The sequence below is a fragment of the Hypanus sabinus genome, chromosome 1 (assembly GCF_030144855.1).
Source record: "Hypanus sabinus isolate sHypSab1 chromosome 1, sHypSab1.hap1, whole genome shotgun sequence".
NCBI lineage: Eukaryota > Metazoa > Chordata > Chondrichthyes > Myliobatiformes > Dasyatidae > Hypanus > Hypanus sabinus.
In genome coordinates this window covers 115,033,905-115,048,174 of record NC_082706.1, presented here as the reverse complement: position 1 = coordinate 115,048,174, position 14,270 = coordinate 115,033,905, and the positions used below count along the sequence as shown (strand labels likewise).

Here is a 14,270-nt window from a genome sequence, read left to right as displayed (position 1 = left end):
AATGAGAGGAAATCTCATTGAAACTGACAGGGTTTAGCAGGCTTGATGTTGGGAGGATCTCTTCTTTACTGGGAGTTCTAAAACCAGTGGTCACAGACTCAAAACATAGGGTGAGACATTTAGGGATAAGATAAGGGAAAGTTCTTCTTTCAGAGGATGGAAAACTGCTGGAGTTCCTTCCCACTGAACTCACTGGAGGCCTGATCACTAAATATAATTAAGAAGGCAATAGATAGATTCTAGACATAAAAAGCACAAAGGGACATTTGGGTGAATAGCGAAACAGTATTGAGAGAGAGGACCAGTCACAATCTGGATTTTACTGGGCGAGGAGAAATTTTAAAAAGTGAATGTGCATATTGATTTATGGTCAGTTTCATTGTGACATCCCAACCAGAGCACAGATCTTCCCTGCATTTACCTAGTCAACCCATAAGAACTCTGTACATTTCAAAGATCACATCTCTATCTAAACTCAAGGAATAAGTCTAGTCACTTATTCCGTCTTCTGTTACTCCATCCAATGGCAACCCCCATAAATCTCTTGTTCTCTAAGTCTATCCTCTTAATTCATATATTTGTATGTTCATAAAATGCCTCTTTCTCAACATTAAATTTTATTGACCATAGAACAGTTCAGCAGAGTACAGGCTCTTAAGCCAATGATGTTGTGCTGAAGCTTTAACTTACTTAATGATCAATCTAGCACTCACATAATACTGTAATTTCCTTTCACCCATGTGCTTATCTGAGAGGCTTGAATATCCCTGATGTATCTAGAGCTACCACCATCCCTGGCAGGGCATTCCACATACCTACTACTGTGTGCCAAAAAAACCCTTCTGGCATCCACCCTGCCCCAGTAGCTTTCTCCCAACCCTCTCCAATCTTCCTGTACTACTCCTATGACCAGTAAAGTTGCAAAGATCATCGTGAAACACACAAGAATCTCTTCCCTCGCTTCCTGTAGCAAAGTGGTATATCCTAGCCGACCCCCTGAACTTAACTTTCCTAATGCTCTTTCTTAGCATTGACATTTTCCAGCCTATCAGCCTGTTCTATGCCTACCACGCATTTATCAATTTCCCTCTCACTGGCAAATACTGAAGCAAATTATTCATTACAAATCTCCCCTAACTCCTCCAACTTTAGGTACATGTTTCCTCTTCTATCCCTGATTAGTCTTACCTTGACTCTAGTTATCCTACAGTCCACATTATATGCAGAACAGCTATCTAATTCTCAACGTCGGAATTGGTGCATTAACCATCTGTCCCATCATATTCCACTATAAATGGTTCACCTTGCCTCCAGATATTTTGTGTTGTAATTAGTAATTGTGTGCTTATAGTCTCCTCTTTAATAATACCTTCTTTTGCCCAATCCCTGGCCATTAGAAACTGTCCCCATAAGGATATTTTTAATCCTGTGTCTACTTCTCCCAGAAATGGTCTAAAACCCATTGGAATCCATCTTGTGCCTTTAATGGTAAAAGAAAACCTGTGTGATGCAGAAATAACAGACATTGAGCATCTGAATGCCCAATTTGGTGTTCTTTAAATTTAGTTGCAGAGCAGTGCCAGCTGGTGGTATAGTGGCATCAGTGCTGGACTTCAAGGCAGTTGGTCCTGAGACCCAGACAGGTCCCAGCCTGGGCAGCCGCAGTATCTGTGCGGGAGAAAGGCCTGGAAACCTACTTCCGTATCTTGTCATGAAAACCTTAGGCTCCATGAAGTCATGAATAGTCAGGCTCAACTTAACAACTAAACAACAAATTTAATTAAAAACACACAATACAATTTTGATATATTATCATGCATATATTTGACATTTGAAAAACTAACACATGGATGATAGAAAAATGGAGGGTTACATAAGAGGGAAGAGTTCCATTAATCTTAAGGGAAGGTTAAAAAGTTGGCACAACACTGTGGGCCAAAAGGCCTATACTGGGCAATAACATTCTGTTTTTTTTCCTCTCTTGTTAGTCCAATTTAGCTGACAGCTGTATCCTGGAGTACTGAAACCAGTACATATTTTAGTTAAGAGTCATCAAACTTTGATTTAACAGTGTAATCATACCATTTGGAGCTGCACCCAGCCACTGTAACGATACTTGCTTTGCCTGAATGAACTTTAGCAATGGATTTGGAAGTATGGCATAACTTGGCTTGTGGATCTAAGCTTCTGTTATGCTGCCAAAGGTGACATCAGCAAGCTTAAATTAAATGTCAATTCTACAACATTGTGAAATTCTCCTCTGAAAACAATAATTTGACACAGAAAACAAATGTCTGGAGGAAGCAGAAGCGCTGGAGGCAAAGGGATGATTGATGTTTTAGGCCAAGATACAGCACTGAGATGTCATTCAAATTTGACAAGTGCAAAAACTAACTGGAACTAACCCTATAACATTGCCATCTTGTTACTAATAATCCCAAATAAATAAGAACAGACGATACATTAAAATGGTAGACTACATTTCTGTTAAGGAGAAACAAATCAATATTTCAATGACTCTTCAAATAAAAAACTACTATTTTGTGGTAAATTATGTGTATACCTGTCTGGACACGCCCCTCTGCTGACTGCTCCTGTGGCTCCTCCCACAGACCCCTGTATAAAGGCGATTGGAGGCACTGCTCCTCCCTCAGTCTCCAGGATGTCGTGGTCACGTTTGCAGCTAATAAAAGCCTGTCTTTTGCCTCACGTCTCCAAGAGTTATTGATGGTGCATCATATTTATACTATGAAAAGATCATCAACTTCAAGCATTAATTCTCTCCTGTTATGCCACCTGATTTGCTGAGTGTTTCTAGCAAGATTCTGCTTTTTTTGCAGATCTTCACCAACCACACTGCTTTGGTTTTGTGTTATTGCTCTTAAACTTTCTAAATGCCATCTCATGCTAACTTATAACTCAGAAGTCATGATTTATCTCTGACTGGAATGGGAATCTCAAATTGTAAATTAGACATATTAAAGGTAAAGTAGACAAAATCATTGGAGCTCAGTTGTCACATGAGAGAGGAAGATTATCATCAAAGTTAAAGACAATTTTTTTTAATGTGAATCCTTCATTATCATCTTCTCACCACATTTCCAAAGGCAATTCAGAAAAGGTTATATAGGGTTATGATGGTTAAGCTAAAGGACCAGGAATTAAAAATGTGGATTATTTGTCAAAAGATATATGCTGAGGAATTTAAATTTTAGAAAAAAATCTTGTAATAGTGATCATGAAGATATAAGATTTTTGCAAAGACTATGGCAGTAATGTGAGTGATGAATTGCTTGCCAATTAATGTGCTAATTTTTCAGATGTTAATTATGCATACTAATATGTCAAAGATTATCTGCTGAAACCAATAATATATAAAATGACTCAAATATAGAGTAAGATTTCAATATTTGCCATTGACAAGGCCCTTCCCAGGGTAGAAATGTCAAAAACAAGAAGGCATGCATTTAAGCTGAGAGAGGGAAAGTTTGAAGTAGATGTGCAGGGTGATTCTTTTTTTGTATGGAGAGTGTTAAGTGCCTGGAATGGACTGCAGGGATAGTCGTGGAAGCAGGTAAGATAATGATCAATCAAATGGTTTTAGATGGGCATGCAAATATGCAGGGAATGAAATGTTATGGACTATGTGCAGGCTGAAGAGATTTAGTTTAAGCTAGCCTTGTGTTCAGCTCAGATACCATGGGCCAAAGGTCCTGCCCCTTCACTGTAGTTATCTATGATCTGTGTTTTATACTCCAGATGTGGAGTTATGGTGAACAGTGAGTTTATAGGGAATGGATGAGCAGAACAAGCAAAGTTCATACAGAGAAATGTAAGGTGTTGTACTTCGGCAGACTAGAGTGAGAAATGCATGCTGTTAATGACAGCCATATAAAGGGGAACCTAGGCATTTATGTGCATAGTTATTTTAAAGATACCAGTTCATATTTAGAAAGAAGAAAATAAAGTACATGTGATGGTAGACTCTGTCAGTAGGGTATTGAATGCAATATGTGAGATGTTATGGTGAACTTTTGTAACACATTGGATAGATTATAACGGGGTTGTTACATCTAGTTCAAGTCACCAGATTTTAGAAAAAAATGTGAAGGTCTTTGAGAAGGTGCAAAGGACACCTACCAGAATGATTCCAGTAATGAGGTATCTTAGATACAAGGGGAGGCTGAAAGAGCTGGGATTATGCTTGGAGCACAAGAGGCTGAGGTGAAGTTTTATTGTGCTGTACAAGGCAAGGATAGATTTTACATAAGGAAACAAGAACTAGAGGACACAGATTTAAGAATTATATTGGGTATATGAGGAGGACCGTTTTTAACACCTGAAGCTTATTGCCTAATAAAAGAGTAGTGGAGGGGAGAAGGTCAATGGTTTCAAAAGTAAATCAGAGATGTACTGGAAGGAAATAGAATTGCAGGCACTGGGAAAAGAGCAGAAGACTGCTGTAAAATAGAAACAGCATGTGAGATGGGCTGAATGGTCTGCTGTGCCACAATGTCTATATGAATGGAAATATTCTACCCCTCCGGTGGTTCGACATCAGTGAAAGCGTATACTGTATGTTGCTACATTGATCCTTTATGTGCAAACTGAAGAATGTGACTCTGTCAATATCTGGATAGTGTGCAATCAAAAGAATTGAAAGGCAGGTCAACAACTGTTCAAAGTTCAAAGTAAATTTATTATCATATATGTCACATTAACAAACCCTGAGGTTCATTTTCTTGTGGGCATCCTCAGTAAATCCAAGAAATGCAATATGAAGGATTGCACCCAACAGGATGGACAAGCAACTAATGTGCAAAAGACAACAAACTACAAATACAAAAAATAATAAGGTTGCTGTAGCGGTTTAACACAATCTGGCTACTTACACAGACACAATCAAGTGGCAAGCATCATACGGATAGGACAATCCATAATAACCGTCTGGATATAATGATATGGGATAAACAGACAAGAACAACTTATTTAATAGATATAGCCATTCCAAAGACACATAATTCACAGAAATCTCTAAGTGAAAACACCAGAAATATGCTGCATTGAAAGAGGAAATTGAAAGATTTTGGTGGAGATAGCTGGGACCCTGACAGAGATTCCTTGGACATCCATTAGCTACAAGTGAGGTGCTTGAAGATTATTGGTTGGTTGATATTGGTGCTGTCTTTAAGAAGATCAGCTGATAAGCCAAGTACCAATGACTAATGAGCCTTATGTCAGAAGTGGGAGACCAATGGAAATAATCTTAGGGAGGACTGGTGCACATTTGGAAGGGCAGGGTAAACATAGTCTTTGTAGGTCTTGAGTGAGAATATATAAATATGACAAGCAAGGGGGTAAAAGATTAGTGGGGTATGCAGGAATTGAAATATACAATAGGAGTGATGGTGATACAAGATGGACGAAGTAATGATGGTGTGGAGAAGTATGCTGACAGGAAGAGGAGTTGGGAAAAATTTAAGCCATCGAGCCTGGTGTCATATTTGCTTAATCTTAGTATTCATAGATCTGGAAAATATTAACCCAGCTCATAAACATGCAGCTAGATTTTCTGGGTATGTTCAAGCTTTGCATTTATTTTGCATGTTCACATCCTTGCTCTCCAAGTGCCTCTATTAACCTGTTGGCTCAGTCATTTATATCCCACTGCAACCCTGCCCTCAACAAAGGAAACCACGTTTAAAAAAAAATGTCAAAGCTCCCAGCATGCAGAAAAAAAAGAGCAAGTTGCGCGAATGCCAACCAAAAGGGTGGGGGGGGGGGAGATGAAGAATACAGAATATGAAACACTAAATCACAAAAACGTCAAAGGAGTCCGGACTCTCCAGCACCATGTCTCTCGTTATCTGCTGGCTGCAGTGCTAATCCACTCCAGTTGAAATCATACAACACAGCAACAAAAAAAAAGAGCATCCAGAAACCAGAGGCACCTCATAATGTGAACTACAGAGTCCAATCCATAAATGGCATCAATTAAACTTTGCCCAAGATCCATATAATTTGGCAACATCAAGCAAGGGGAGAAAGGGAGAGAGGTAGGGAGGGAGAGAGAGAGAGAGAGGTGGGGAGGGAAAGTGGGAGGGAGAGGGAGAGAGAGCTCACCCACCCGCCTTCTGCTCTCATGCCCCTTGATTTGAATCTGGATTGATACTTTAAATAGTGGGATCAGTGAGAAACGGAGACCATCTTGGGAGTGCGCTCCATCTCCAGGCTTCTTGGCCTTCAGACCGCACGCCTCACTCGAAACCTTTCTGAACTCCCTCAAAGTTAGTAAAGGGCCAGATTGCTCAGTCAGCCTGAAAACAAAATGTAGATCACAGGCTCCAACAGTAGCAGGACGAAATTTGAAAGAAAAGGATGAAGAAAACAAAGTAAAAGAAGTAGTTTTGTGGTCTGTCGTGAAATATTCCCATCACCTTATTTGCCCTCCCACCCATACATAGTCTGCAATTGAAAGCCAGCTTATTTTCTCTCCTCCCCATTTTTGATGAAAGCATTGAAATGCCTTTACCTGTTTCTATTTGCCTGACCTGCTGAGAGTTCCCAGTATTTCCCGTTATTTCAGATTTTTAAATATAATTTTAAAAACTTATTGTTTGTCTTCCTCTAGACCAAAGACAAATCTCTAAATCAGATTTCTTGATCTTTATATTTTCAGGTATTAGTTGTGAACCCACATTTTTTTAAGTACATTCATAACAACTGGACTGAGAATCACGGGAGGTACTCATCAACAGGAATGATAACCCTAATTTTTGCACTTCATGTCTGTGATGAGGTAAATGTAGTTTCTTATATAAACAAAAGAATACTTATTAATTTTGAACACCATGATAATACAGAGCGCAACCTGGTAACTAACAAGGGCAACAGTCACAGGCTGTAAATGTCTCCTCACATATCTTTCGGTTGAATTCAGGTTTTCTTTAGTTAATTAATATTCACGGCACACAAGGTTCTGGTGTTCTCTTGTGAATTGATGAATGGTGTTGAAAGGAGCATGGATGTCAACTGAGTCCCAAACAATTGCACTGCCTTCCACATCTCCTCCAGTGCTTCACACATAGTCTGGAAGTCATGCAAGCAGACATTTGCTTTGCAGACTCATTGCATGCCAACAAGGGAAAAGGATGAGAGTAGATGGACACTCCTCACTTGCAGTGTTATTCTAATATCTACAACTTCTCTTGCCTGCAGGTGGATGTTTATGGATTTGGTGCCAACAAATTGGGGCACTGGCATCATTACTGGGAGAAGAATCCGGGAGCAGGTGCTTTCCGAATAACGAAAGTTCATGATGGAGATTTTGAAGCCAATGTCATCCAGACACTTGCCAATATTAGCAAAATACAGTTTTACAAAGGTGCTTAAGCCTGCAAGAATGTGACTCATGTCCAGGCAAATGCATATTGTATCTATCTGTATTCATTGAGGTGATGGAAATGGGAACACTATCTTAAACTCAGGCAAATAGAAAGAAAAACTACTCTATACCATAATGTGCTTTAACTTTAAATTTAAAAGGGCATTCTTACTGTGAGATTTTGGTGTTCTTCCGATTTTTAGATTCCCTCTATCATTTTGATTCTATCGATTGTAATTCTCAATACCAGCCTAGTAAGATAATTAAGATATTGTGTAGCCAGCAACTCAGTTAGCATCATCTCAACTCTTCGCATTCACCCTGAGCTTTGGTGAAGAAAGATTGCCAACCTGGCATGAATTTTCGTTGCAAGTCTAGAAAGATTCAAGATTCATTGGGGTCCTGTGCATGGTTATCTGGTTTTCTGGACAGAATAATTGATTTAAACGTTTCAAAAGGCAGGAGAAAAACTCTCTTCTTGGTTTAGTGCCTTAGCAGCTCAAAAGTTGACTTGGCAACATATGCACAAAGGCATCTGATGAGGCTGGCGCTGGGACTTCAACATGATTCTTACCATCCAGATTTGCAGTTGGGTGAGATTACCCAGAATCACATATTAGCATCCTGGAATCATATCCTAGGTTGTCCTCAATTCTATAACATTTAGGAGAATAGTGAAGATCAGAGAGTAAGTACAAGGAAGTAAAAAACATGGACACAGTCCTGTCGTGCAACTGCACTATGTCTATATGTTTATAAAAAGGCTACTTCTTAACTGTGATTAAGAATTGTCAGTTAAGCTTTTTCTTCCATTCTTGCTATGAATTACTCAGACAACTTAATTTCAAGACTTTTGAGATCTTGTGCATTGAGGTGTTTATGAGGAAGACTTCCCATTCTGATCTCAGCGTGAAGAAGTATTCCTGTGCTGACTTACGACAGCTGCAAAGGATACTCTTGTAGTTGTAAAGTGAAGGTTAAATCAAAAGAATATTGTTATTCTTCAAAACAACTTGCCTTACGTTCCCTATTAAAGGTTAGCTGAGCATTTAAGCAAATGCATCCTGTGGAAAAGGTATTACATCAGAATTCAACTTCCTCCATAAAAACTTCTGCCAATAGTTTGATTTTCTCCGTTGAAGTAATAGCACAAAATATTTATGAAGACAAGTCAGGACTTTGATAGAACTGTAATGTTCACAGGAGAACATCCACCACAGAAAGAATAAAAATTACTTTATGGACAGAAACAGGACTTTTAAAAAGAACAAATGTTAATGTTTCATATGTTAACAGACAAATGGCCTTAAAAGGGTGGTAGAAGGAACTGAATTTACTAGTCCAGTGAAGCTAAATGCATTTGAGGCAAAGAAAGGATCTACTGTGCATCTAATCACAAACAAGAGAAAATCTGCAGATACTGGAAATCCAAGCAACACACTAGAGCAGGGGTCAGCAACCTTTACCACTGAAAGAGCCACTTGGACCCGTTTCCCACAGAAAAGAAAACACTGGGAGCCGCAAAACCCGTTTGACATTTAAAATGAAATAACACTGCATACAACGTTTTGTTTTGCCTTTATGCTATGTATAAACAAACTACAATGTGTTGCATTTATGAAATTGATGAACTCCTGCAGAGAAAACGAAATTACATTTCTGCATGCAACAAAAACATTTTGAACTCCGAAAAAAAGAGGTTGGGTTTCAGGTTACTTTTAAGTAAAATACTCAATGTCTATTTGAGTTCTTCTTGTATTTATGAAAAACGCCAAACTTAAATTTGCCGCCAGCAGCAAACCAAAAATAACGTCAGCCAGCTGTCAACCTGAAAAATAAAAGGACTATTTCACTGAACAATGAAAACATATGAATATACGTAAAATAATAGGCAATTAAAATATTTATCATACTTGTTCAGGTTGACTCACACCTGACAATGCAGTCGTATTCAGTAGGGATGGATCGATGCTTAGGGGAGTGACCGGGAAGGATAATGTCTTTTTTTCCTCTCTGAACTCACAGAAGCGTTTCCCAAATGATGTTTGCATTGCGATGATTGCAGAATGTAAATACTCCGAATTTATCATGTCGTGACCTTGTTTGAACTCTCTCAAATTGGGGAAGTGAGACAATGTGCCTTTCTGTAAATCTCTGGCAAGCACTGTCAACTTGCGCTCGAATGCCAAAACATCCTCCAACATGTGCAGAGCTGTACGTCCTTACCCCGTTGAAGAGCTGTGTTCAGCGTGTTCAGGTGCGCTGTCATGTCTACCATGAAGTGTAGCTTTTCCAGTCACTCTGGCTGTTCCAGCTCAGGAAAGTTGAGCCCTTTGCTGCCCAGGAAAGTTTTCACTTCTTCCAGACACGCGACAAAGCGTTTCAGCACCTCCCCTCTGGACAGCCAGCGATAAAAACACGTTGTAGCGGTGTGCTACACGCAGTCAGTAAACTGCAGTCAAAGATAGCTTTATTCGAACTAAACAGCCTTGCTTTTAAGCCTCCCTCAACCCGCCCCCCCATGGGCGCGGATGCTGCAAAAGACACGTACTCACAAACCCCCGTAGGCTATCTCCCTTAGCCTGAACGCTGGCTAATTGTGAGCCGGTTCGGATGTGTCAGGAAATGGGTCGCCACAACGTCTTATTTAGATTGTACAAGATCACCATAATCTTCACATTTAGATTTACATTTCAAAAACTAACAAACTAACATAAAATACATTTTAATTAAATACTGACCATGTAGCGGTGTGCTACACGCAGCGCTAAAATTACGACACGGAGTCGGTAACTGCAGTCGAAGGAAAAAACTTTATTCGAAATCTTCAGCCTCACTTTTAAGCCTCCCTCAACCTGCCCCCCCATGGCGCAGAGGCTCCAAAGCTCTGTGCTCGCAAACCCCCGTAGGCTATCTAATTGTGAGCCGGTTTGGATGTGCCAGGAAAAGGGTCGCCACAACCAATTATTTCCCAAAGCAACAGGGAGCCGCAGCATAGACGTAAAAGAGCCACATGTGGCTCCGGAGCCGCGGGTTGCCGACCCCCGCACTAGAGGAACTCAGAAGGCCAGGCAGTATCTATAGAAAAAAGTACAGTTGATGTTTCAGGCCAAGACCCTTCAGCAGGACTGGAAAAAAAATGAGGAGTAGGATTAAAAGATGGGGGAGGGGAGAGACAAACACAAGGAACCTCCCTCTGGTGCTCCTCCCCCCTTTTCTTTCTTCCATGGCCTTCTGTCTCTTCAATCAGATTGCTCCTTCTCCAACCCTGGATCTCTTTCACCAATCAACCTCCCTGCTCTTTACATCATCCCTCTCCCTTCAGCTTTTACCTGTCACCTTATGTTTGTCTCTTCCTCCACCTTTTACACATCAAGAGAGTTCATATTGAAATAAGGTCTACCCTCATAGGAACCTACTCAGATTCACACAGACCCGTTGGGTCTTCAGAGTTAATTCCCTGAATTAACCTTTAAAAGCCTAGAGATGAAGAAGTCGCTAACTAAACTTAACCATTTTTCAGTGGAGGGGTATTGTCACTAATTTAGATTCCAGGTAAATTCTGACTTCACTGGTGAACAAGTAATTTTCTATCAAACATATTGTTGAGAGCCAACTTGACTTCTGTGGGTCCGTGAATTATTCTCAGAATCAAAGGCTTTTACGGAATTATTTTTTAGTTTAAACTTAATAATGGATGGAATGAAAAGTAGGGTCCAGTTTTTGAAGTTGAGGTGATAGGGGTGTAATAATTCTGAATTCTCTTGAATTTTGTATTCTATTGTATATTGTTTACTATTTAGGATTCAAGACACAAACCTATATTAGTAATATTTTAGCATTACAATAAGTTTAATATATAATCTATTTAATTATCTCTAATTATTCATCGCCTACTTTGGTGTTACTTTTTTGAATAATAATATGGGAAATTACTTCATAAATTAGTTTAAAATCAAAGTAATTATATTGTGCAGAGAAGTCCATTTGTAAATGAATCATATAGAACAGGGCTGTTCCAGCCCTTGTCCAATTTTGAAATGATGATAATATCATTCATGTGAAACGTGATAATACTGCCCTGTCAGGTGTCTGGTTTTGATTAATGTCCAGAAAGACTTCATTGCAAGCTGTTGAATTGAGAATCAGTTATATACAACTAGGTAGAAAACAAAGAATTCTACCAGCTTGTTGTAACTCTATGACACTACTCTCTGGCTGTAACAATACAGAATGAGACCCTGGAAAATATTGACTGTGTCTCTTATTTCATGAGTGATCTTTCAATGAAGGGAGATGTCAGCATTAAACATCATTGTTGCCCTCAATACAGCAACGCAGCTTTCGTGAGCAAAAAATGAAAATTAAGATCTCAAATATAGCACAAAATTCATATTGCAGCAGTGATGGCTGACCTCTGCACACTTAAGATACATGGACTAGCATAACAGGCTATGTAATGGGGAGCTATTATCAATGCTGCTTCTGAAAAATTATCCAAATCTACAGGTAGGGTAAGTGAAGAAATGTCACATTATCTCCCAGGTCTATGTCGCCAGCAGAGTGATTACACTAAATGATCCCTGATGGATGGTTCACCCTGATTGCATGCTCAAAAGTAAGCTCCTAGAATAGACTTTTATACCAAAGTCTGTCACAGTAGAGATAAAATTTGAGTATTTAACTAAGATGCTTGACATCCTAAACCTTTCCTCCCTTCCATCTCCAGTTCACACTGACTGCAACCAACAGAATACTCTAAAATAATCCATCCATGCGACTAAAAAGGAAAACTGCAAATTTATTATCAAAGCACATATATGACACCATATACAACCCTGACATTCATTTTCTTGTGGGCATTCACATTAACTCCAAGAATCATAATAAGGAATACCAGTGTTTTAGGAATCTTTCTTCATTGTGAGCTCATCTGGAATACAATCAGACACTTTACATCCTTTCAAAGTCTAATAGTATCTGTGATGCTGGTATTTTATCTTAAGGAGGTGACAAATCAATTCTGATACCTACTTCCTGTAAAGAAATCTTTGAAAGCACCTCATTTAGGAGCAAAGAACAGAGATATTGTAGCGGTGTGTTACACGCAGCGCTAAAATAACGACACAGAGTCGGTAAACTGCAATTAAAGACGATTTTATTCAAACTTCACAGCCTTGCTTTAAAGCCTCCCTGATCCCGCCCTCCCCGGGCGCGGATGCTGTAAGGGACACGTACTCACAAACCCCTACAGACTTTTTCCCTTTGTTGGTGAAGCAGACCCGGCGCCCTTTTGGGACTGGCCTTTGTGCCGGCACGCTGGCTATTTGTGAGCCGGTTCGAATGCGCTAGGAAGTGGGTCGCCACATAACCCCCCCCCCCAGAACCGGCGATACACCACCCAATGTCCACAGTCTGGGCTGGACCGTGTTTGGGAGGTCGGCCTCTGCGCCGCGGTGCCAGAAACTCGACCGGCTGCACCAGGTCCACATGGGCCGGTTTGAGTCGTTCCACCGTGAAACCTCCTCTCTCCCCCCAACGTCCAGCACGAACGTGGACCCGTTGTTCCGGAGCACCGTAAACAGCCCCTCGTAGGGCAGTTGCAGCGGTGGCCAATGCCCGCCCCTTCATACAAACACAAACTTACTGTTCTGCAGGTCTTTGGGTATGCAGGTCGGGTTCTGCCCATGCTGCAAAGTGGGTATGGGGGCCAGGTCACCGAGCCTCTCGCGTAGTCTGCCCAGGACTGCTGCGGGTTCTTTCTCTTGCCCCCGTGGGGCTGGTATGAACTCCCCGGGGACAACCAGGGTTGTGCTGTACCCTAACTCGGCCGTTGAGGCGTGCAGATCGTGCCGTGCGGATGCCGAGTAGGACCCAGGGAAGCTCGTCCACCCAGTTAGCTCCTCGCAGGCGGGCCATGAGAGCCGACTTTAGGTGACGGTGGAAACGCTCCACTAGTCCGTTCGACTGTGGGTGGTGCAGCTGAGTCCCCAGAAGGCTGGCCATAGCTGACCACAGACTGGAGGTGAACTGGGCACCTCTGTCGGAGGTAATGTGGGCCGGTACACCAAAGCGGGACACCCAGTTGGCGATCAGTGCCCGGGCGCAAGATTCGGAGGTGGTGTCGGTGAGCGGGACCGCCTCTGGCCATCTTGTGAACCAGTCCACGATAGTGAGGAGGTGCCGTGCTCCGCGAGACACTGGCAGGGGGCCCACGATATCCACATGAATGTGGTCGAAACGCCGGTGGGCGGGATGGAACTGCTGCGGTGGGGCTTTGGTGTGCCGCTGCACCTTGGCAGTCTGGCAGTGCATGCACGTTCTGGCCCATTCACTGACCTGCTTGTGGAGTCCGTGCCAAACAAACCTGCTGGAGACCATCCGGACGGTTGTCCAGATGGAGGGGTGCGCCATGTTATGAATGGAGTCGAAGAAACGTCGCCGCCAAGGTGCCGGGACGACGGGACGGGGCTGGCCGATGGCGACATCACAGAGTAGGGTCCTCTCACCTGGGCCTACGGGGAGGTCCTGGAGCTGCAAACCAGAGACTGCGGTTCTGTAACTCGGGATCTCCTCGTCTGCCTGCTGTGCCTCTGCCAGCACCTCAAAGTCTACCCCTTGGGAAAGGGCATGAATGTTAGGGCGAGAAAGCGCGTCCGCCACGACATTGTCCTTACCTGAGACATGCCGGACATCCATTGTGGATTCAGAGATGTAGGACAGATGGTGCTGCTGGCGGGACGACCAGGGATCGGACGCCTTCGTGAACGTAAAGGTAAGCGGTTTGTGGTCCGTGAACGCGGTGAAGGGCCTACCTTCCAAGAAGTACCTGAAATGCTGGATTGCCAGATACAGTGCCAACAGTTCCTGGTCGAAAGCACTTTAT

General features: G+C 41.8%; 1 protein-coding gene across 2 annotated transcripts in view; it reads left to right on the top strand.

Annotated features, from left to right (window-relative positions):
* LOC132396934 (CMP-N-acetylneuraminate-beta-galactosamide-alpha-2,3-sialyltransferase 1-like) overlaps positions 1 to 11,649 on the top strand; it is a 66,882-nt gene extending 55,233 nt beyond the window's left edge. For both annotated transcript variants that reach the window (XM_059975056.1, XM_059975062.1), the window contains exons 6-7: positions 6,680 to 6,799; positions 7,219 to 11,649. In XM_059975056.1, the coding sequence (XP_059831039.1) occupies positions 6,680 to 6,799; positions 7,219 to 7,392 (294 nt within the window). In that variant the 3' untranslated portion in view covers positions 7,393 to 11,649. The remainder of the gene's footprint in view (positions 1 to 6,679; positions 6,800 to 7,218) is intronic.
* Positions 11,650 to 14,270: the final 2,621 nt, after the last annotated feature.